The sequence below is a fragment of the Ambystoma mexicanum genome, chromosome 3p (genome assembly GCF_040938575.1).
Source record: "Ambystoma mexicanum isolate Mex_15411 chromosome 3p, UKY_AmexF1_1, whole genome shotgun sequence".
Classification (NCBI taxonomy): domain Eukaryota; kingdom Metazoa; phylum Chordata; class Amphibia; order Caudata; family Ambystomatidae; genus Ambystoma; species Ambystoma mexicanum.
In genome coordinates, this window is record NC_090925.1 from 773,945,245 (window position 1) to 773,968,093 (window position 22,849).

Genomic DNA, 22,849 nt, shown 5'->3' on the forward strand with positions numbered 1-22,849 from the left:
TAATGAACAAATTCCTGAATTGAGTGCTAATTGTGATAACAATAAGAAATGTGCAAAACCAATTTCTTTTAATTTAGTTTCTTTTTAGATTTCATTTAAGAATGTAAATGTATATATGTGATGATTTTATTGTTGTTTTTCTTATTTTGTAGTGTTTTCCTATTGTGCTTGATAATTTTCTTTTGAAAGGCTGTTTTTACAGCTAAATCAAAAAAAGAAAGAAAAAAAAAAGAAGAGTAAAACTGAGCGTATTCCCATTTACTCTTTGGTTTTCCTTCCGTATCGTGAATAAACAAATACCAGTTGCAAATTACGCTTTGCAGACAGCATTAATTAAAGTGTTCCAATGGAATCTGCCTCCTTTTAGCAGGGACCAAAGCGAGGCGAGGTTCTTAGGAATCCATACGCTTCATTCCTGCATGAAAATGTCATGCAGGTGTAAAATGGGGCGCACTGACAAGATGGAGAGGGCCTGCGTGGCTGAGATGTTATTTGTGCTCCAGGCCCCTTCTCTACATTGACCAGCCTTGTGAAATCGGGCAGAGAAGGAAAGTGTCATGCTTTTACATGTCCCTTTCCTGCTACCCCCTTTTAAAATGAGGCCCGCAGTCTACGTGGCATCCCATGTGAAAAGACACACGCACGGTTAACACACGCAGGGACCACCAAGGTTGGCACTTGCATGCTTAGGTGTCCACTGCGTGCGATTTGAAACCTTCCCAGGGCCAGGTGGAATGCTACATTATGCTACACAGGTGGCTTTCGTTAAGGGTAGGGTGACCAGACGTCCTGGTTTTCCCGGGACTGTCCCGGTTTTTGCTGCTCTGTCCCCTTTCTCAAGATTATGTTTCCATTGGAAACTGCAGTGGTCCCGGTTTTTGGTAGTAGGTCTTCATAGCTGGCAGGCACAGCTTGCACAGAAGAAATGCTCCATTTTACAACTTAAGATAGTGTAATTTTTTGATACATTAATTATAATATGTGTTTCTTTGAACAGTAACACTTAAACCCCCTCCCAACGCTACTGAAGTGTAGTGCCTTCACAGCCACTTTAAAGAGTAAGTCCTACTTTTGTGTTAGTTGCCCTGTCCCGGTTTTTTACTTTTGAAATCTGGTCACCCTAGTTAAGGGATTCCTATGGAATACACCTGGCCTTTAGCAGGTGGGAAACTGAGGTGTTGTTGAAACCCATAAGAAACTGCAGAATGCTGGCTGCCTCTGACACTGGGCCCCTCTGCACTGCATCCACCGGGGGTGGACCGATGCCTCCAACACCACAGATACTTCACTTGCCAAGGCTCATTTATTAAAGGAATGTCAGAAAAAGTGTAAATGCCCCAAATCAGACATGTCCATATGTCACTGCAATCCTGAAGAGGAATGGAGAGGGTTACATGTCTTTATATCTAAATATTTTATATTGAATGCACATATCTCGAATATTTGTTCTTGAAAGGTTTTAGAGTGAATGCACGTTTTTTAATGGTTTATTTTTTATTTTTGGGAGGTTCCTTCTCCCAAACCCCCGTTTCCAACCCCTAAAAACCCACCCTGAACATTTCCCAAAAATATTTAACACTTTACCGCACCCCTAAATGCATTCACTATAAAGGTTTTCAAGATAAAATATTCGAGATATGGGCATTCAATATACAGGATACGATATAAACACTGTGTACCAATGGAGACCCCTGTGACTCTGGACGGGCATTAGTGCAGGAGCAAAGTCGAACAAAGCCCAGGCTGTGACATTAAGTGCCAACCGTTTTGCCCCCTGCAGGTACTCAGGCCGCCAACTTCAGCTCGTTCCAGTTTGAGATGGCCCAGACCGGATCCAGCGCGGCATTCAGCCAGGTAGGTGATGGAGACAGCTGTGCTTTCAGAGGTGTGTACGGTGGAATCACCAATGCTCAATTGTCACCCAGTATGCTGATCACCAGCCTTAATTCAAGGGCAGCAGCTAGATTGTGGCACTCAGGTGGGGCGGCATAGTGGCCCCTTCAGACCCCAATGATTTGGGATGTGATCCCTATGCCAAGCAGACAGAAGCTAATCGTGGTAGGTTTAACATTTCAGTACCATTTTCATAACTTTTTGTTCACCTTCTTTTGGTTAAGTCTCTGAGACTGAGAATAAAGGTGCTAGGTTGCAGATGCAATTATCTCTTAACACTAGACTCCTTTTAAGTAGGGTGTTGGGGGTTCCCACTTACACGAGGGGTAAATTCAGAAGTCATTCTCATCCAATCCTTGGCTTTTTATTCTGGGGACAGCCTAAAGAGTGGGTGCAGTTTAGACTGCATAGATGTGCAAACATTGGCCTCACTACCGAGAATGATGCCCTTCTAACTGGTAATCCTAATTGCACCGAGTCTCACTCTTCCTGTTATATGGCCTCATTACAACTCCGGTGGTAGCCATGTCGCCAGAACTGTGATTTTTTCCGACGCCTGGCTTCACGGAAACACTGGGGGATTACGACCCCGGTGTTCCTGGAAGTCAGGCACCGGAAAATAGGTAATCCCCATTCCCATTTCAGTTCGATAGGACTCAGTGGGAATGGGGATGGCGGTAGCACCAGCACCGTTAATAACGGTGTTGGTGCTACCGTGAAAGTCTGTGAGCCGGTGCCGTCCCACCTGCCAGGTCAGACTTGGCGGGCGGGACGGTAACTGCCCGCAGTCTCGGAGTGTGCCGGTCCGGTACCAACAGTGCCGGTAGGCTTACCGACACCGTTGTTACTAGACCGGCACACTCGTAATAAGGCCCATAGTCTCTATATGTATGTGGAGTGTTGGCATTCATGATCCTGGTAACTGGTCTCCTCAAGAAGACAACAAATCTGACAGAATATCCCCTTTCCTTAGTCCTATACGCAGGGCCACTTCCTGATTGTTTCCTGCACCATACTCAGGGAGTAACCATTAGGCGGGTTACATTCAATAAGAAGGGCAGGGGTAATAAGGATGGTAACCACTTTTTTACTACCCTCCTTAATTCTTATCCTTCTCAGTCTCTCACAAGCATTTGATACTGTTGACCACCCTTCTCCCCTCTGCACTCTGGCCACTCTTGATATTTAAGACTCTGCCCTGCCTGAACCCCCTCCTATCTGTCCGACATCAAGGCTCTCAACTAGGTACACGGTTCATCATTCGTTATACCACCTCACCTGGTAAGCCTATCTCCTCACAGTGATCTTTTCCTTTCATTCTTTTACCCCAAAACTATCCCCATGTATCTGTGACTGTCTCTCTGTCATCTGCTACTGGACGACATGTCAATACTTTTAGTTATTTATGTTTAATTTATTTATATATATACATGGAGGAACACTGCTCTTTTGATCACAAAAGAATGTACAATAGGCAAAAAATCAGATTTGACGGGAATTAGTGAGCTCCTTACAATGGGGTGAGCTTGAGGGACATACTGATTAGGTTATGAAGTGGAGTAAATGGAACAGTCCCAGGGGGCAATACATAAGTGGACATACATAAAGGACATACAAACGTTAGACATTTTTGAGTGCAGATAGGCCAGCTGTGCTTGGGATGTGACCATGATGGATGAAGTGCCAGAGTGGAGGCAGAGGAAGTCAGGGACCAGAGGCAGGTTAGCGGCGAGGGAGAAATGTGAGCCTGAAGGCAGATGGGAGATATGTTAAGAGGGTAACTCAGAGATGAGAAAATAGGCTTTTAGTTTGATTTTGAACAAATCTGTGTGGACTGTTTCTTGGATGTCTGGGGGAAGAGAATTCCATGCAAGTGGAGCAAGAAGAGAGAAAGAGCAGAAGCGAGAGGAAGCAAAGGGAGGGCGAGGAGCCACAAGAGTAGTCGAGGAGCCACAAGAGTAGTCGAGGAGGCAGGGCAGAGATTACAAGAAGGCTCGTAGATTTGGATAGAGGAGGATAGATACAGTGGTGCCTTACCGTGGATAGATTTATGAACCAGCAGATGACATTTTAATTTGGCCCTGTTTTGCATCGTCAGCCATCGAGCCTGGTGACGTGGAAGTAGGTGTGAAGTGAGGGAGTTCAAAGAGAGTTTGGTAGAGAAGTTAATGATCTTGTTGAGAGAACAGAAAGCATAGTTGGGGAGACCAAAGAGGATACTGGCACACTAGTCCACTTTACAGAAGACAAAAGTGGTTAAGAGATGCTTGGCAGTGTTGAAAGGAGGGACGTGGCATATTTCCTAATTTCCTAATGATTTGATTTGATATTTTGCATTTATTGAGCACATATCTGAAAAGAAACTGGGCAATAAATAGCATCTGGGCACAGATAGAATAACAGGAGAGATAAGTTTTAATTTTCTTCTGAAATATATTTTCACCTACTATTTAGAAGGTTCCAGCAAGTTGCTGTTGCAGTTTTGGAGATGAAAGTAGAGAAGGTCTGTGAAGGGTCATAGATGATGCTTAGGTTTCTAGCTAAGGAAGAGTAGGGGAGAGTGTCAGGTGGGAACTGGATAGCCAGAGGAAACAACGAGAAAGAGTTTTTGGCAGGGAAGAAGAGCATCGTTGTTTTGGTAGAGTTTAACCTCAGTGCAAAGCCGTCCAATATTGAATGGCAGAGCGACAGTTGGAAATGTTGATAGAGATGGAAGAGATTTCAGGAAAAGAGAAGAAGATTTGGGTGTCGTCTGCAAAGAGTTGGTACAAGAATCCAAATGAGGAGATTAGTGCCCCAGGACCAGAGGTGTAGAGTGTAAAGAGCCCGGACCCCAGGCAAAGCCTTGTGGAACACCAACAGTTAAAGGAGTGAGTTGAGAGGTGTTGTTGCTCCAGGAAACAGAAAACTAGCAAGTTGCCAGGCAGGATTCAGTCCAGTCAAGGACTCAATCGCAAATCCCAAGAAGAAAGAGAGTATTAAGGAAATCAGAGTGATCAAAAGTGGCAAAGGCAGCAGACAGGCCAAGGCGAATTAAGATAGAGGATAGGTCGGGGTGCTTAGCAGAGTTGATGAAGTTGACAACATTTATGAGAGCAGTTTCCGTGTAGTGGCAGGAGTGGAAAACTGTTTGTAGGTGGTCTCGAAGTTTGTGGATGTCGAAGAAATTGGTAAGAAGGTTGAACACAACCCTTTCAAGCACTTTAGAGTAGTGCAGAAGGAGAGACACAGGGTGAAAGTTAGCCGGTATGTTCTGATCAGTTCCTTGCTTTTTTAGGAGAGGGATGAATGTGGTTGATTTGAAAATAGAGGGAAAGTAAGCAGAGTTGAATGACAGGTGGAAGAGTTCTGCGAGGTGAGAGGCCATTAAAGGGGCAATAGGCTTGACTAGCTGAGGAGCAAGAGGGTCTGACAATAGGGGACAGCCATCATCGGTAGAGATAGGACTTCTACAGTATTAGTGTGACTAAAGTGGGAGATAGAGGCCGAGGATGATGGTCGAGTAGGCAGAGTGTAGAATGTAGGAGGAGGAAGTGTGAGGAAGGCCAGGAGAGAGTCTCTAATTTTGGAATTTTTTGCAATAAAATATTCAGCCAGGTCATTAGCCATGAGAGTGGAGTTGATAGCCATAGGTTTAGGATGAGTGAGGACAGTAATGAGTTTAGGGTGCCCTGTAGCCGGTGAGGATGGTTGGAGTGAGAGTCAATGAGGTGAGGTGGAATTCCCTTTTTGCTCTATCAAGAGAGGACTTGAGAGAGTTTAGGGCAGTGAGGTAGAGTTTCAGGTCCTCATGAGAGTGGGTACGCCTCCATTTGCACAGCAGCCGACGCATGTCTGTGCAGAGCGAGTGTATGAATTGGATGACCCATCGTTGAGGATGCTGAGACGTAGGGGTAAAAGTTAGCAGTGGGAAGTGAGAGGAGAATGAGTCATGTAGTAGGGATTGGAAGCTGGAGAAGGCAGTGTTGACGAAATGGGCATCAGATGTGAAGCAGAAGAGTGAGAACTGTAGGTCAGAGAGAAAGGGAGGAATGGCGGAAGGTTTTAATTTCCTTTTAATACTAGATGAGGTAAGTGACAAGAAGAGGTCAGAGGGTGGAAAGGAGATGGTGGTGGAAACAATTGAGTGATCAAATAGGGATGGTTTGACAGTAGTAATAGTGCTTGAGAGATAGGTGGAGATGAATAAGAGATCCAAAGAGTTACCCCCTATGTGGGTAAGTAGGTTATGTATAGAGCAGAGAGTGTGGTCACTAAGAAAAGACTGAAGTTCAGATTTCTGAGAAGTGGCTGGAGTGGGAAGGTTAAAGTCTCCTAAGAGAATGAGGTGATGTTTAGTGGAAAGAGAATCAGGGAATGGCCCAAGATCATCAAAGAATGGCCCAGTGGGACCAGGAGGATGATAGATGGAGATTATATGAACCGAGTTAGGTGGAGCAAAAATAGACATGGGGAATTCAAAATAGGTATAGGTAGGAGAGGACATGGCATTGGAGATTTGTGAGGCATTGATGTGGGAATGAGTAGGTGTCCGACGCCTTTACCTCTGCCAGTAAGTCAAGCAGAGTGAATGAAGGATCGTTTGAAGTCGCATAGAGATGCCAGAGTGGCAGTGTCAGATGGAGAAATCCAGATTTCTTTTTGTAATTTTTTTTTATTAATAATGCGTCACAGTCAAACATTTGACTTTTCACATAATACAAAAGAGTAAAATGGTACAGTCATACATTACAATTCATAGTTCATATTCCCAACCGACCAGTCCTCAGATCTATTCATTACACAGTTTAAGACTTCTCAACATTTTTATAAGTTGAATTGTTAAAAATATTTCATTCCCTGAGGACAGGCGGTACCAAGTGTCCATGGTCTCTCACCACCTAGAGTGGCATACGAATCTAATAAATTTGTCTATTGCCAAACCTTGTGTCCCCTGACATTCAACCAATACGTGATACAGAGAGTGCCTTATCTCTAACTTACATATGGAGCACGATTCCCTGCATGACATTTCTCTGAGCCTGCTGGAAGTAATTTCTCTCGTTAGCAGCAGATTTAGACAAAGTCTTAGCATGTCATTGCGAAAAATGCTGTCTGGGAATTTAATAAGATAGCTGAGAAGCGTACCCCTTGGTTTATCTATCAAAGAGAAACATCCATGCCATTTCAATGCTTGCATGGTGTCAATTGTTCTTCTCCAATCATAGTCATCAAGGGCTTTCTTTGACCCATCTGGATAAGGTTCACATTCTTAGTCAGACCTTTCATCAATGATTAGATTGTCTCAGTTCTTCCTGTTACATCTCCATGTACAATGAATTATCCATCAGAGATTTGATATGCCTATATAGTAGTAGGAGCTTTGATTCAATGGCCGCCCTAATTCATAGCGGAGTGCCACCAAGGGGAGTGACATGGGTAGGGCCAGGGCCCTCTTCCAAGTTCTCCCTTCCAGACAATCCCAGTTTAGATTCCATGCCTGGCACTCAATATCCATACCATACAACAACGTGGGGATGGCCTTACCCTTGTATAACTTTATCAGGGGGATCAGCAAAAAGCGGTAATCATTTATTTTAAGGTTCATCGTTTGAGCCACTAGTTGGTTTGCCTTGGCTCTGAGCCTGTCCTCCACCACCCCCTTATTTGGATGGCCAGTGAGCTTAAATCGCAGGTATGTTACTTCTAGTACTGGGTCTATAACCTACACTTTCATATGTCATCTGTATTTGATTACTTTCTGTTTCTTATTACCGAATCCTATCATTTCAGTTTTCCCAGGATTGATCGCCAACTCATTCATCTTTGCACAGTCACTCATGGGACCTAATAACTGCTGAATACCCGTGGGAGCATAGTCAATGAGAACATCATCTGCGTAGGCTAGCCAGCTCGTTCTTCTGTCGCCCATTTTAGGACTTACAAATTCATGTGCATCCAAGTTGTTAAATACAGATTGAAGAGGCAGAGGGAAAAAAATACATCCCTCCATCACTCCCCTCTCTGTGGGGATCGGTATAGGGAGGTGGCCCTCGCCGTCTAGACTGATCTCGATAACAGTATTTTGGTGCAAATACACCAAAATTTCTAATAGGCCCAATGGAATCCCCCATGCCTCCAGCTTTTGCCCCAGGCATTGCCTGTTCACAGTGTCAAAGGCTTAAATCCACAGGCGCCATGTAAATTGGTGGGCTGCCCACCTGCCAAGCTTCATCTTTCAGCAGAATCATCGCCAATCCATTCAGAGAGGTTGACATACCACATCTGAAGCCAATCTGAGCCCTATCCAGAATACCCTGGCTCTGTGCCCAATTTTCCAGTTCCAAAAGAATGAACACTGCAAAGATTTTACTGTCTGCGTCAAGAAGAGTGATAGGGCAGTAGTTGTTCGGATCCGCCCTGGCACTCTTCTCGTAGATTGGAACCAAAACGTTGACTCTTCTCAATGATGTTCTAGAACAAGGTGCTCAGTATCACGGACCATGATTCCAATTATGCTTTTAGAATATAATTTGAAAGCCCATTTGGGTCTGTTGCTCTAGAACCAGAAGACTTTCTAATTAGAGATTGTAACACCTCAGCCGATACGCACTGGAGCCACCGAACACACAAAGCAGGGCTCACAGTATCGCAATCAATCTTTCCAAACATCTCTCCAAAATGGGCACACCATGCAGCTTCCGATACGCAATTGGATTGAGGGCTTGAGTGTGTGGTCTTAGCACCATTTACTAGCGACCAGAAGTTTGGGGTATTTTTTGTGGTCAATTGTTTTAACATGATTTGCCCTTGATATTGAGATTTTAAGTGTCTATTAGCTCTACACCAATTATGATGTGCGTTAATCAAAGCCCTTTTTTCTCCCAGATAAATAACCATCTCAAGATTTGCTTTCCTCAAATCTCTCAATCTTTTCCTCAATTATTTTTTTCGCCTGCATATTACCAGGTCAAACCAGTATTTGTGATCGGCGACTTTCCTGGGCCCACCTATTTGTTTTGCGTCTAACTCCCACAAAAAGTCTCCACATTTCTCTGGCTGGCAAGCTGCATTTATGTATTCCTCTGATTCTGAACATAGTGCGTTCTTATGGTATTTGTTCAACCCTAGTCCATTCCATTTAAACTTTACCAATTGGTTGCCAACCCATCCACCACGAGGTCTATGTGCTGCCTCCCTTTGTCGTAATCTACTCCTTCCTACATCCTAAGCATTAGCCTATTCTTATCACTTTTCTCAGTAGGTGTTATCCACAGCCCAGAGCAACTGTCAAACAGATCTCTGTATACAATTATGTAATCAATAGCGGATTTACCCTGATTCCCGTCCAAGCATTAGCCGGTGGCAGATCTCCCTTCTAATTTCCATTACAAATTCTCAAGTCCCATTCTTTGAAAAATTGCATGCACCTCTTGCCTTTCACCCCCACTTCGCCGGCCATAGCTCCCTGATTACCTAAAACTAAGCAGCAGGAGTTCAATGCTCCTGCTGTTAGGATGCTCGCCACTCCTCCCCCACCCAAAGCATCTGTCAGGGTTTCAATTATTTTTACCAGAAATTCGTTTTACATAGAACGAGCGGGATTATAATAGAGATTAATCACCATCATACTCTTTTTACATTTCTTTACCTCGAAATCCATTCTAGAGGCTACGATTCCATAATAGGGGCTCTGAAATTTTACTGCTTTGAACACATTAGAATTGCGTGAGACACTTTAAAATTGTGTGATAATTATCAGTCCCCCCAATGGGCGACTGCCTTTTACAAGTGCCGCAAATTGGCTCATAATAGTAATGCCATCCAATTTAAAATCTACAAGTAGCCATGTTTCTTGTAGCAAGATTAAATCAAATTGACCAAAGATATCGTCTTCTGTACTTCTTTTGCAAAAACTCTTAAAACTCCCCGTGTTCCAGCGCAATACATCAAAAGCTTAATTAACTAAAGCAACATATTATTTTCCTCTAGCTTTTGAAACAATTCTGTCAACATCCTGGCAATAAGGTCCACATTTTACTCCCACATTTCCATTTCTCTGTGTCCCCCCCACCTCGTTTTGTGGTTGTACTACAACTTGTACTTGATTCTGTTTTTTCCCGTCCATCAGTTCAAGATCTCCCTCACAATTTACAATTCCGCCTTTACTTTAGGTTTATTGGTTGATATTTGAAAGCCCTTTTTCAAAAACACTCCTTCGGCAGATAACAGAGTGTTCACTCCTAAACTAGATTGAAGCCCAATTTCCACTATGTTGGTGATATTATCATAGGGAAAATGGATATAATCTATGTCATACGTTGAAAACAAGTACAGTTCTGCAACTTCTTTCACCAATTTTAAAATGGATTGACGATTCAAAGTCATTTGCTCTCCTGACTTGGACAGACGCTTCAGCCAGACGTGCGGACAAGCAAAGAAAGAGTTTGAAAAATCTTCTTTACTCCCTGACACATCTCCAATAATAGACCTTTCTTCTTCAATTGCGGTCAACTGTTCACTCACATCAGTGTGCTGATGCGCATGGTCCACTTCTGATGTTTTAACATCTTGTGTCATGCTTAACTGCGTGGGTATTTGTGTCGTAGATTATGTAAGTCTCTGTGACACTTGCATATTTATGACCTAGTTCAAATTCCTCTTATTTTTCCCTATCAGAAAAATAGGGGCCCATTGTTCACGTGGCAAACAGGTTTTGTTATGTGGGCTATTTTCCGTTTGCACTTCTTGTACTTCCAGGAGTTTCCAGTCTACCTGGAGCTGGGCAATATTTTAGGGCCTAGCCTCTGGCTCTGATGTATTATGTTCGTGTTGCCATGGGCCACGTTATGGTCTCCATTTATGCAGAGAATCACTACCACTTCAACTGTGCCTTTTTCTTTCTGTTTTGCTTGTATGCAGGCTTTCTCTTTGGTATCCAGTTAATATGTCAAAATAATAATTTCGAATGACAAAAATGTCGAAAAAATGATACCTAAAAAAAAAACTTTGAATGTCTTTTTTTTTAATTTACATGTTTTTTTGTTTGTTTCGCGAGTAAAAAAAAGGTTGAAAAAAAGGGGGGAGTTGGGGAGGAACCCCCCATTTCAAACAAAAAATGTTCAAAAAAAGACATTAGAATTTTTTTTTTTTAGGTATAATTTTTTTGACATTTTGGCATTCGAAATTATTTAATTCGAAATAGTCACTATAAACCTTTCTCTTTATCATACTGCATTAGCTCTTCCTCATCTCTCAGGTCTTCTGTAAAATGCATGTTCCTTAGATATTTTTGTGAGCCTTTGAAGATTTTTCCTGTTTTCTTTAACTTCTTTTTCTTCTTCTTACCCTTATTATGACCACTTGGAGTTTCTGCATGATTTGGCCTTTCGGCTTCGACTCTCGGCTGACCACATTCCTGCATTTCAACCTCTTTTTGCAGTGGATCAATTTCAAAGATATTCTTACTCAATTCATTCATCAGCCTGACCACTCTCTGCCCACCAATTTCCTTCCTAAGTTTTTTTCTCCAGGCATTTCATGGTTGTGCTCTCCCTTACTTTATCGTCAGCCTCCACCGGTTCTTCTCTTATTATGTTTGCTATAAAGTGTGTCATTACCAAGCGATGGTGTAATTTTGTCATGTTAGAAAGCCTGTCCCTTTTCTGATTTAAAACATCCATGAAGGACATTGATTTTAGTTGACTTAAATCGAGGTTTCAGTGAGAGCAAGAAGGTCTAGGGAAGGAGAGCTGGAGCGAAAATAGTGAGTGATACAGGACATTTTGTTGCATTCAGTCTGAGCATTCCCAAGTGTAATGTTCAGTTGATAAGGTAAGTACGAATAGAGAAGTTGAGTCTCAGAGAAAGAGAGGCCAGGTGAATAGGTTTTAGGGAAGGCATGACTAGCTTGTCTGTTTGAAGTAGGTGGAAGTAGGTGGAGGAGAGATGGAATAGTGGGAGTTTTGAGACATGATCGTTATATATGATGGGGATAGGAGAGGAGAAAGTTGTAGCATGATTGGAGAAAGCATAGGGTGAGGCGAGTAGGAGGAGTAGCAGGAGGAGAAGAAGTGAATGCATTCTAGGTGAGTACCACAGTGTGGAGATACAGCACAGTAATTGAGAAGCCTGCGGTGCTCACAGATGCAGCAGAGGAGGAAAGCAAAAGCAAAGGGTCATAAGCTAAGAGGGATAGAGGCTGGCCAATGGCTGGTGTTCACCCTTCACTGTACCATCCCTTAACTGGTATGCCCCTAGCTGGATGTGCTTAGGGAGTTCAAAAGTGGCACATGGGGCCTCATTATGGGTGCGGCGGTAACCCTGCCTGTGCTACCGGCGGGTTGCCGCGGACCATAATAATTTATCTGCACCTGACCTCCCAGTGCCACGTCTCCTTTCGAGTCCGGCGGCTGGGAAGTCAGGCGCCGGTATATTTGTTAATCCTCATTTCCCATGGGAGTGGGGACATGGAAGCACCGGCACCGTTGCTAACGGTGCCAATACTTCCTTGAAGGGTTTGCCTTCCATAACCGCTGCACCCGGCAGAGTTAGACCTGTCAGCCACAGCAGCTCCGGTAGGCAAACACGTAGTTCACCAGTCCAGAAACAAGGATGCTAGTGAGCTTACTGGCACCCTTGTTTCTGGACCGGCAAGCTTGTCATGAGGCCTGCGGTCTTCTAGTTGTTGTCGTCTGATTCGGAGGCGAATAGCCGCATTTTAAGTAGTTTTCTGAATTTTAGGTGATCCTTCGTATTGCGTTTTTCTTTCGGGAGGCTGTTCCAAGTATTTGCTGCTAGGTGGGAAAAAGATGACCCCCAAGTTTTTCTTGTCTATGGTTTTGGTTTTAGGCGAATGTCGTTGCTTGATCTGAGTGGTCTTGATGGTAGATAAATGGTTATTTTCTTTTGTAGGAATTCTGATCCTTGGCCATGGATCGCTCCATAAGTAATGCACATAGTTTTGAACGTGATTTGTTGTTTAATAGGTAGCCAATGTAACATTCTTGACACTGGGGTAATGTGGCCCCTTCGTGGTAGTTTGAGGAGAAGTCTGGATGCTACATTTTGGATGCATTGCAGTTTCTTTAGCAGGCGTTCCGGCATTCTGAGTTAAAGGCTGTTGGCATAGTCTATTCTGGACATGATGAGGGAGATGATGGTAAGTGTTTTATGGGTGAAGAAGAGGAATGGTAGGATCCTTTTTACTGTCTGCAGGAGGAAGAATCATGTCTTGATTATTGCATTTACTTGTAGTTCTAGTGTTAGTTTGTTGTCCATTAGGACTCTGAGGTTTTTTAATGTTTTTGATGGCGTTGGTGCTGTTCTTAGTTCTGTGGGCTATGGGATGTAGTGGTTGTTTTCCTAGTTTTTGGGTACAATCATTTCTCTTTTGCCTTGGTTGAGTTTGAGGCTGTTTGTGTTGATCCATTCATAGAGTTCTTGTAGAAAGTCTTCCAGCGTTGTGTTTTTTCATTGTGCGTCTTCGATTTTGTACATGATTTGCGTGTCATCTGCGTAGTTGTTGCATGTGAAGCTGTGTCTTTTTATGAGCTTGATTAATGGGGTGAGGAAGATATTGAAGAGCAGTGGGGATAGGGACGATAATTGTGGTACTCCACAGTTTATATCCCTTGGAGAGGGTTTAAAAGGTTTCAACCAGATGTTTCCATTCTATCGGTTAGGAATAGTTTAATCCAGAGTAGTGCTATATCAGTGATTCCTAATACTTCTAGTCTTTTCATGAGGATGTCGTGGCTGACTCTGTCGAATGCTGCAGACAGGTCCAGTAGTATCAGGGCTGAGTTTGTGTCGGAGTCTGCGTTTGTGTTTATATCATCCCAGATTGAGAGGAGTGCCGTCTCTGTCCCTCTCTTAGGCCTAAAACCGACTTGTGCCAGGACAAGCAGCTGGTGTTTTTCTATGTGCTCCTGTGTTAGTCCATAGACGTAGGTTTCAAGTAGTTTTGCTGGGTAGGGAATGTTTGAGATAGGTCTGTAGTTAGAGAAATCTTCTGTGTTGCCTGCTGTGTCCTTGAGGAGAGGTTTGATGTACACTGATTTGAATGATCGGGTACTTTCCCTGTTGTGAATGATAGGTTAACAAGATTTCGGTAGCATTCCAGCGGTGTGCCCTGTGCGAGGATTGGTTTGTAGATATCTGGAAGGTAGGGGTCCTCGGGGGAGCCTGCTTTGTTGCTGTTTCTTACCAGCTTCACGAATGTCTCTACGGTTATTTGGAGAAAACTTTGGAGTACTGACGTTCCACGGTTGGTGGTGTGGGTTGAGTGTTTTGGTTGACTTGTCTGCTTTGTATGATTAGGTGGATACCGCTGATTTTACTTTTGAAGTGGTCTGCCAGGTCGTTACATAGTTTCAATGAGGGGTACCAGAGTGATGTTGCAGCTAGTTGGGTTCTTCATTTCGTTTATGATGTTGAACAGTTATTTTGGGTGTTGCTAGATTTGGTGATTCAGTTGTTATAGTGTTTCTTTTTGAGCTTTTGAATTTCCTTTTTGTATGATCTGATTTGTCATTGATATTGAGATTTTTTCGACTGGTCATATTTTTCTCCTCCATTTCCAGTTCCAATTTCTTGTTTTTTCTTGATATGGTGCTGTGAAGGGGCCAACCCATTTTGCCATTGCTCTCTTTCGTGATGGGGTGAACAGCTTTTCTCGGGAGATGTTGTTGATTGCTTCAGTGATCCATTTATGAAGTAGGTCTGTTTTTCCATTGAGGTTGGTGGTTGATGGTTTTGTGAGTTCAAGTTGTACTATTAAGTTGCTATCTTTGATGGTCTTCCAGTTCGTTTTCATGATAGTCAGAGGTTTATTGGGCTGGTTGGCTGTTTTACTAGATAGCATGATCACACATGTGATGATGAGGTGGTCGCTCCAGAGTATCTGTATTGGTGGCGCAGTGGTAATAAGGGTTTTATTAGCAAAGCTTGTGCCAAGCATGTGTGCCGCTGTGTTTTGCTCCTTTAACCAACTGATATAGTTTCACCGTCTTGAGTTGTTGGACTAGCGATTTTTGCAAATTTGCGTCTTCTTCTTCAAACCAGATGTTGAAGCTCCCAAGGATTATCAGGCGTTCATGTGCAATGGCTAGATTAGTGATGGCTTCTGTGAAAGCGTCAACAAATGATTTGTCGTATGTCGGTGGTTTGTAAACCAGGACGAATATGAAGTTTGTTTTGGGGTTCACTTTCAAGTGGATTAGGGATTCACAGTTTTTGGATGTTTAGTTGTTCCACTGTTTTTATTTTCAGATGTTCTTTGTATTCTATTGCAAGTCCTCTTACTCTTTTTCCTTTCCTGTTTACCTGTAATTTTGTAGTTGTCATCTAGCCATGTTTCTGTGATGAAAAGGATGTCAATACCAATCGTTGGACAGAAGGTCGTAGATCTCTGTGGCATGTTTTGACATCGATCTTGCATTGATTAGGTTGCAGTGGATACTTTCTGTGTGGTTTATTTTATTATTGGTTTTGTCTCGCGGTTGTCAGGTTCGTCTGGTTCCTCAGTTTCCTTATGGGTTCCGGAATATGTCACAATGTAATTACTCATCTGTTATTTTCCAGATCGTCTTGAAGCATTTCCCACAGCCCTGTGGATGTAGAATCCATGTTTTCAAACAATAATTATTTACAAGTGCCTTATACCAAGCATCTGCCTTCAGAGAGACTTTGGGCCTCTTCACGAGTTGGGCGGTATCTCAGCGGTATTACTAACGGGATACCGCCAGGGCTAATAGCGTTACCGCCAACCAGTCTGGCACTATTAGCGCCGGATGAAGGGTTGGGCGGTAATGGGTATTCCCGATCCCCCATTTTTGGCACAATTGGCGCGTGCTAATAGCGCTGCGCTAATTGCACCCGTAAATGGGCCTTAAATTGGCACATTTAACCCCCAACTTAGAGCTGGGGGTAAATGCTGCCAGACTCGAGATTGGGCAGACCCTTAAATGCAGCAGTAATAGCGTTACCACCACATTTAAGGGCTACCACCCAACTCGTGATGAGGCCCTTTATCTTTCCAGGTCCTGGCAATTGGCAATCGTGCCAGCAACATTGGCCAAAAGCAAAGTCTTTATCCATCAATCCCAATTGTGCAGAGCCTCAAATAGGGCTGAAACCAAAGTGAATCCCTTTTTTGTCGTGGGTTTCTAATGGATTATAACATCTGATTTGCTCAATACCCCTTACAAGTATTCTTTCAACCCTGAACAGTCCACAAACATGTGATTCAGGTCTGCCTCCCTCCACTCACACGCTTGACACTTATAGTGCATGGGGGTAGCTCACTTTTTCAATTTACCTAGTGTATAGTGCCACCAGCAGAGTAGTTTAAATTGATGGAAATTCTAACTCATTAGGAGGACAGTCCTATGCCTAGTTCTTAAACATTGCTGCAGGAAGACTTCTGTGTCCTCATCCCGATATGGGGGAGACATTTTCTCAACACTCTCTCCCCCCACAAGTATATTACTTACGTACAGCTGATTGTATTGTGATGTTGAGCCTTTTCCTTCGCCCAACGGAATAACAACTGCCTTCTAAGTATATCTTTGTTAGGCAGAAGTGAGACCAATAACCTGAAGAAATGTAAAGAAATCTCAAAAGGCACATTAAAATGGTTGTCAAATTAATCAAAAGCCAAGATAGAGACTTCTGCCATAAAAGTCGTAAGCAATTCAATTCCAAAATGGTTCCACTACATTTATTTTCATCACTAACTATTGTGGGAGATACACATTTCCCCAAAGATGGCTAAAATCATCAGTTTTGGGAAGGTTGTCTCTTCTAATGTATGTAATCTACAAAATGTAGCTTATCACCCAACCTACCTCATTTTTTCAAATCTGACACAGCACACAGGCCTGTTGGAAGGATGACTGCCTTCAACCGATTAGTCAGGTCCACCGAATTATAACATCGCAAATCAGGGAGTTAGAGCCAACCAGTCTCATCTTATAGGCACAGGAATTTCTGAGTTTGACAGCAGGGATTTATTTCCCCATATAAACAAAGAAATGCTTGGCTTAATTTGTGTTAACATCTGTGCATTGAGGTATAAAAATAAATCTCAGAATGTGTACAGATATTTTGGAAGTAAGAACAGCTCAACCAAATTGACCCTACCTATCCTTGAGGGAGGTAGATATTGAAATGTCTACATTAAGGTCTAGTCTTCTTTACTGACCGTATCTACATTGTTCCTGCTAGTCACTGACAGGTCCTTGTGGAAGGTTACCCAGGGATGGTTTACATGGACAACCTGAGAATCTAGATAATCCAGACAGTTCTGGATCAATTATTGAGTCTTATTAGCATTTATTGAATAACTGAATACTAAACCAAATTAACAGGCTTGCTGAAAGACCAAAGGAATTATGCTATTATAGCCTTAGGGAAGAATGATAATGTTCACATAAAAAAGCCAGCTTGAACATTTAAATAGTTCACTTGGAGAAGGGAGTGTTCTCCCCCTAGAGCAACCATCTCTATACAAATTTAGAAAATTATCAGGAAGAGTGGGAAACATTTCCCTGTTTCCCTCTTAATCTTAAAGAACCTTATATCCTCCCCATGTTGTATAGCTATTGAAGACAGATGTCAATAACAAACATGAATTATGCCAATAAAGGCAGCCAGAAGTCCCATTCTCGGCATTACCACACAGAAATCCCCGGTCCAGCCTATCAAAAGCCTTTTCAACATTGGGAAATGTATGCAAGAGTTGGAGACACCCTGCACCCAAACAGCAATATCAATCATGAGCTGAACAAGCCTGTGTGTTCAGTGTTACTTTTATTAGGCATAAAGCTGTGTTGATCATCTTGGATGATGTTACCAATCACCTTTGCCAGTCATGATGCCACAAATGGTGTGTTTACTTTGCTACCTGTGTTAGCTAAAGTGGCCAGGTGGCAGTAATGGTAAATTGGGTGATTACTAACTCTGGGGACTGTTTTCGGGGCAGCTTCCTGCCATGATGCTGGAACATTCTGCACCCCAATCTGCTCTGTCACCTTAAATAGTACCAGGGCACTTTAAATGCCAGTTTCACCTTAGCTGGTTTGCCATGTGGGCCTAATGCTTTTCAACCTGGAAGTAAGATTATAAGAACATTCTCTGATGGCTCAGGGGCTTGGGCCAAGAGTTCAGTGTGTACATAGTCAGTCAGTAGCCCTTCTCCAAAGGGATCACAAATAGGGCTAAACGAGGCATTTCAATCGCTGCTCTTCGTACTTTTGGGGGGTACAGACTCTATAGCGACTCAATCTATGCTCTGGTTGTGGTGTGATCACCTGCTGGGGTTAGGGGAGCATTTCATTCTCTAACTCCATCGATTCTTGGCCCCTCTGAGTGGAAATAGGGGGTCTCCTTTCGAGGTAAGAGTGAACATAAACTCCATGGCTCTTCCTTCATTCCATTCATGTCTCAGGAGGATAGTTCAGGGGCAACACGCTCGCCTTGGAAGCAAGATGATAAGGAGCACCACAGGTTCGATCCCGGGTCTGCGCTTAGAACCCTGTGTATTAAGCGCGTTATTAAGCGCGTTACAAATAACCTATCATTTCATAATTCTTTGGGAATCAGGAACCAGGCAACATATGCATCATATGACAGATTGCAATTATTTGCGATTGTGAAGTTGGATCATGAAGCAAATTAAAGAATTTCTGAATAGCTGGGCGAATGGATTATTGGATGTAGTGGTTGGAAAGTTGAGTAGTAAAATGGCAGCTACATGGAATGGGCGATGCAATAGATAGACAGCGATTAGATGAACCCAGTGCATGACAGGATGAATAGATTCATTCATTGGGTGGATGGGTAATCAGATGGGTGTGTTGGTGGATGTCTTAATAAACATATCCAGCAGATGGATGAAAAGGGGGTGCATTGATGAATTGATTGACAGATGTAGGGGACTCTTTAATACATGAATGAAATGTGCAGGTGGGTTTGTAGCTGGATTGATGGATGAATAAATAAAAGCACTTTATATGAGTAGGTGGATGGAGTGTTTTGAGTGAGTATGATGTCTGTGTTTCAGCTCCCAACACATGTATTATTAGCATAAAGTGTGTGCACAGCCGAGTATAAATGCACACTGCAACACCAGTTACCACCTGCAGGCTGCTATTTGCCACTAACGCTCAATCTGCCCTTTCCCTACTGCAGACATCCACTCTCCTTGGGGCCGTCGGAGCCTATGATTGGTCGGGAGGTCTCTTCGTGTACCCTCAGCAGGGCCCTTCGGAGCCCACCTACATCAAAGCCCCACCCACCAGGGATTCCTATCTGGGTAAGAAAGCCGTCTGAAAACAATGAAAAACCAGTAGGGGATTTGGAAGGGTTAAAGGCGAGTGACAGGTGGAGGTGCATCACGTGATGCCTGATGCTCCTACTGCCCTAGGGTGGAGGTGGACTACTGGGCTGCGGGAGCATCCTGGGTCTACCTGAGGTCTTGTTATGATTCACCAAGGGGCAATCACCTTATTGTTCTGGATGCAAGACCTGTGTTGAGAGATGCAGGTTTTGATGGCTGATGTGGACATGCCTATATACTATAGATGAAATGTCCGCATCATGCGGTACACCACCATGTCTGAGTTGCAGATGGGGAAGGCGATTTTTCCCTTTGAGGTCTGCAGGCCCAGGGTCCATTTCTTCTGTTCTGGTGCTTAGAGCACGCACTGACCAGCCACCACATGGACTATGGCCAACTGGGCTTGATCTCTTCGGAAAGTGTGGCTTGTGGGTTCACTTTCCTGATGAGATGATGGCATGCACTGGACTGTTCCACAGGTTTGTCGATCTGTTAAATGCAAGTCTGAGAATGTGCAGATGTTTCACAATGCTTTTCTAAATTTGATTGGATAGAGGCGAGTAAGTGAGGACACATACCCGTTATTCTGTTTTTGGCCCTTCTGTTTCATGCAGAATTCGCGTACTTTCTTGTGGTATGTTATGTGGAGGTTTACACGCACTTTTTAAATCAGTTTTGTGGGGTGTCCCCCTCTCTTTCAATCTTTTAGTGAAGACTTTTAGTGAGACAGTTTCTCCTATATTTTTGAAGTTGCCCAAATGGTAGGTTTTCCCTCAAGGATTTAGTTTGCTGCCTGCCCCCACTCCCTATGCATGCTAAAGTCATGACCCACTTGTCAGGGCAAAGCTTGATGAGGATGGCCTCTGGCTCAGCTCCCACCAGCCTATTCATGGCACTGAGTGGCCTGCAAACCTTCATATTCTGTTGTGGGGTGTAGAACTCCACCTTTTGTGGGCTGCAGGCCACCACCCTGAGACCCAAATGCATCTGTTCCGTATCCTGCCTGTCACACTTAGACTGATTTATAAACATATCCACAAGACATGCACGACCAAGCAGAGGGGCTTCCAGAGGAGGCTAATGAAATGCGGGTGCATCTTCTCTCTAAGGTGAATCATGGACCATTTAAAGATTAAAAATGATGCCAGTGGTGAGAGAGTAAAGGGACATGGGTGGGAATGTAAGTGCATCTTTACACTCTGGAATGCACCAGATACCACCCATCTACATGCAATGATTTTGGAAAGGCTAGTCTCTGTTTTTAGGATGTACACAAACAGCTCTCCACCTGGCCCTGCCTTGCACCATTTGGAAACATTTAAACACAGACTCCTTAATGTTTCCTCGCCTTCTCTTTCTGAAAGGTTACTCCACCAAAGTCGCCAACCTCCGCGATGGTCCGCTGTACGTGTCCGGTGCTCCCAGATATCGTCACATCGGGCGGGTGATGGTCTTTGGCCCCAATGGCAACATCATACAGGCGATCAACGGATCACAGGTAGGCTGGGAGGGGAGCCATCTTATACTTCTGCACTCGCACTAAAAATGCAGTGATTTCTGGGTCACCGGCATGGAAACTGCTCTGACCAAAATCCAAGTCCCATCGATAAGAGCCTCACCTCACCAGGTTTTCAAGATAATCACTGACTATGCTAATGTATTTTGTGGCTAACTAGAAAACATGGAGGGGATTTGGTTTATGAGGACCGGACTTGGAGATCCCAGAAACACATAATTTGGCTGTACCAATGCTTGGTCTGAACAAATCACAATAAAGTTCACAATTCAAACGAATCTGTTTTTCAAAAGTAAAAATGTAGGTTTCAAAAATACAAAAATATTTTTTGAATGCTAGGAAAATGTGTTATCATCACATTACAAAATGAGGTCAATTTACTTGAGAAACACTTTACAACTCTTGTGCACAAACTAGTTAATAAAAAATTCATGGTAAGGACAAAGGATACATGACGGCATTTAAGGGGAACTATTTTTCTTGCAGAACCCAGGAGAAGAACTTTCACTCAGGCATTGTGATTATGTAGCAAAGTAGCGAGCTAGTTGCAAGTGTGACTAATACAAAATGTCTCTGTGCCGACTCAAAAAAAGTTACTGTGAGGAATTGACTAACCCAACTTATTCATGGAGCGGGCTATTATCTTCATAGACGAAGTTACGATGAGTAACTCTGAATTACTCTTAGTAAGTCAGGAGTAAGGCGGTGTTACTCATAGTATTTTCTTCTGCGACTAGAATAGCCCCATGTCTCTCTCTCTCTCTCTCTCTCTCTCTCTCTCTCTCTCTCTCTTTCTCTCTCGGGCTATTCTGTTCCCATAAGTTATCATGAGTAACTCTAACTCACTACTCAATTACTGGCAGTAACTGAGGAGTAAGTCAAAGTTACTCGTGATTACGTTCTTTACAACTTTGCCTTGCTCCGTGTAGAGGGCTACTTTATTACCAGGAGTCACTATGAGTTACACTGTTGTGAATAGAATAGCCCTCTACAGGAGTAAGTCAGGAATAAGATAGACTCTTTTGCGAATCAGCGCTTTTGGAGTTAGCCAAAAGCTACCCATTCTGAGGATAGAATGAAGCTATTAAAAACCTGACCACAACCTTTGGGAAGATATATTTAGTATATACCGACCCTCGTTCCATGAACACATTGGGCTCGATTTACAGAGATGGCACTGAGTTATGCTTGATAATTACACATTGACATGGAATTCACCAACAAATGCATAACTTTTTAAAACATATATACATGTTATCAGGTTCCCAAGAGCAGTGGAGTTTTGACTGCTAATGCAGGCTTACGGCTGTACCGTTTGCAATAGCACAGAGCGTGCACCCACAATGCCTACAATACTCGATGCGTGAGTGTACATAAAGAATTTGAATGTTTTAACTTTGTCTTATTATATGTAACAATATACCCATAAATGTGTTCACACCCCAAGCATTTGCTGCATACGATAATAGTAGGTAAATATTGCTCCAGCAGAGTAGACCATGTCCGTGACCGTGTATGCGGCCTTCTCCACCGGGTTCGGATCCTTTCTCGCTTGGTGGAGGTAAATGGCGTAGCCATCTGGCTGGTCCCCAGGTTCCTGTGCCATTTACCACCCCAGGCAGGAAATGCACTTGGATCACTGCACCGCGTGCATGACTCAGTAATGCTGCCTGCCACGTACAAACACAGAGGCCGCGATGACAAGGAATCCCTATTGATCCCATCTGCTCCTGTAGGCAGAATGGAGGGGGATCTCAGTTTCTCTGCTCTCAACACAATCTAATTTGGGTGGCGACTTTATTTAAAACCGACAGAGGTGACTTCCTGCTCCATGTACTGCTCCGTCCAGAGAACCCATTCCAAAAGGTTCTGGAGGCAGAGAACTATGTAGAGAGCTTGTATCTGCATGTTTCACTGCCTCCGAGCAATTGTGCGGCCCTAGGAAATTGAGGTAATTCGTGTACCACTCACAACTAGTTGACTAAGAGGGCACTTAAATGGTATCACTACATAATATCCCCATCAAAAATATCGCCGTAGAGATGGCCGTTTGGTTGGCCATAGGCGATATTTTTGGGGGGGATATTATGTGGGAGCGGGGGTGTACCCCGCACATTCAA

At 43.4% G+C, this 22,849-nt stretch overlaps 1 protein-coding gene across 2 annotated transcripts in view; it reads left to right on the forward strand.

Moving 5' to 3' along the window:
• The window catches only part of LOC138580852 (integrin alpha-D-like), a 750,488-nt gene that overhangs the window by 296,229 nt on the left and 431,410 nt on the right, over positions 1 to 22,849 (forward strand). For both annotated transcript variants that reach the window (XM_069651726.1, XM_069651727.1), the window contains exons 10-12: positions 1,781 to 1,854; positions 19,066 to 19,189; positions 20,578 to 20,711. In XM_069651726.1, the coding sequence (XP_069507827.1) occupies positions 1,781 to 1,854; positions 19,066 to 19,189; positions 20,578 to 20,711 (332 nt within the window). The remainder of the gene's footprint in view (positions 1 to 1,780; positions 1,855 to 19,065; positions 19,190 to 20,577; positions 20,712 to 22,849) is intronic.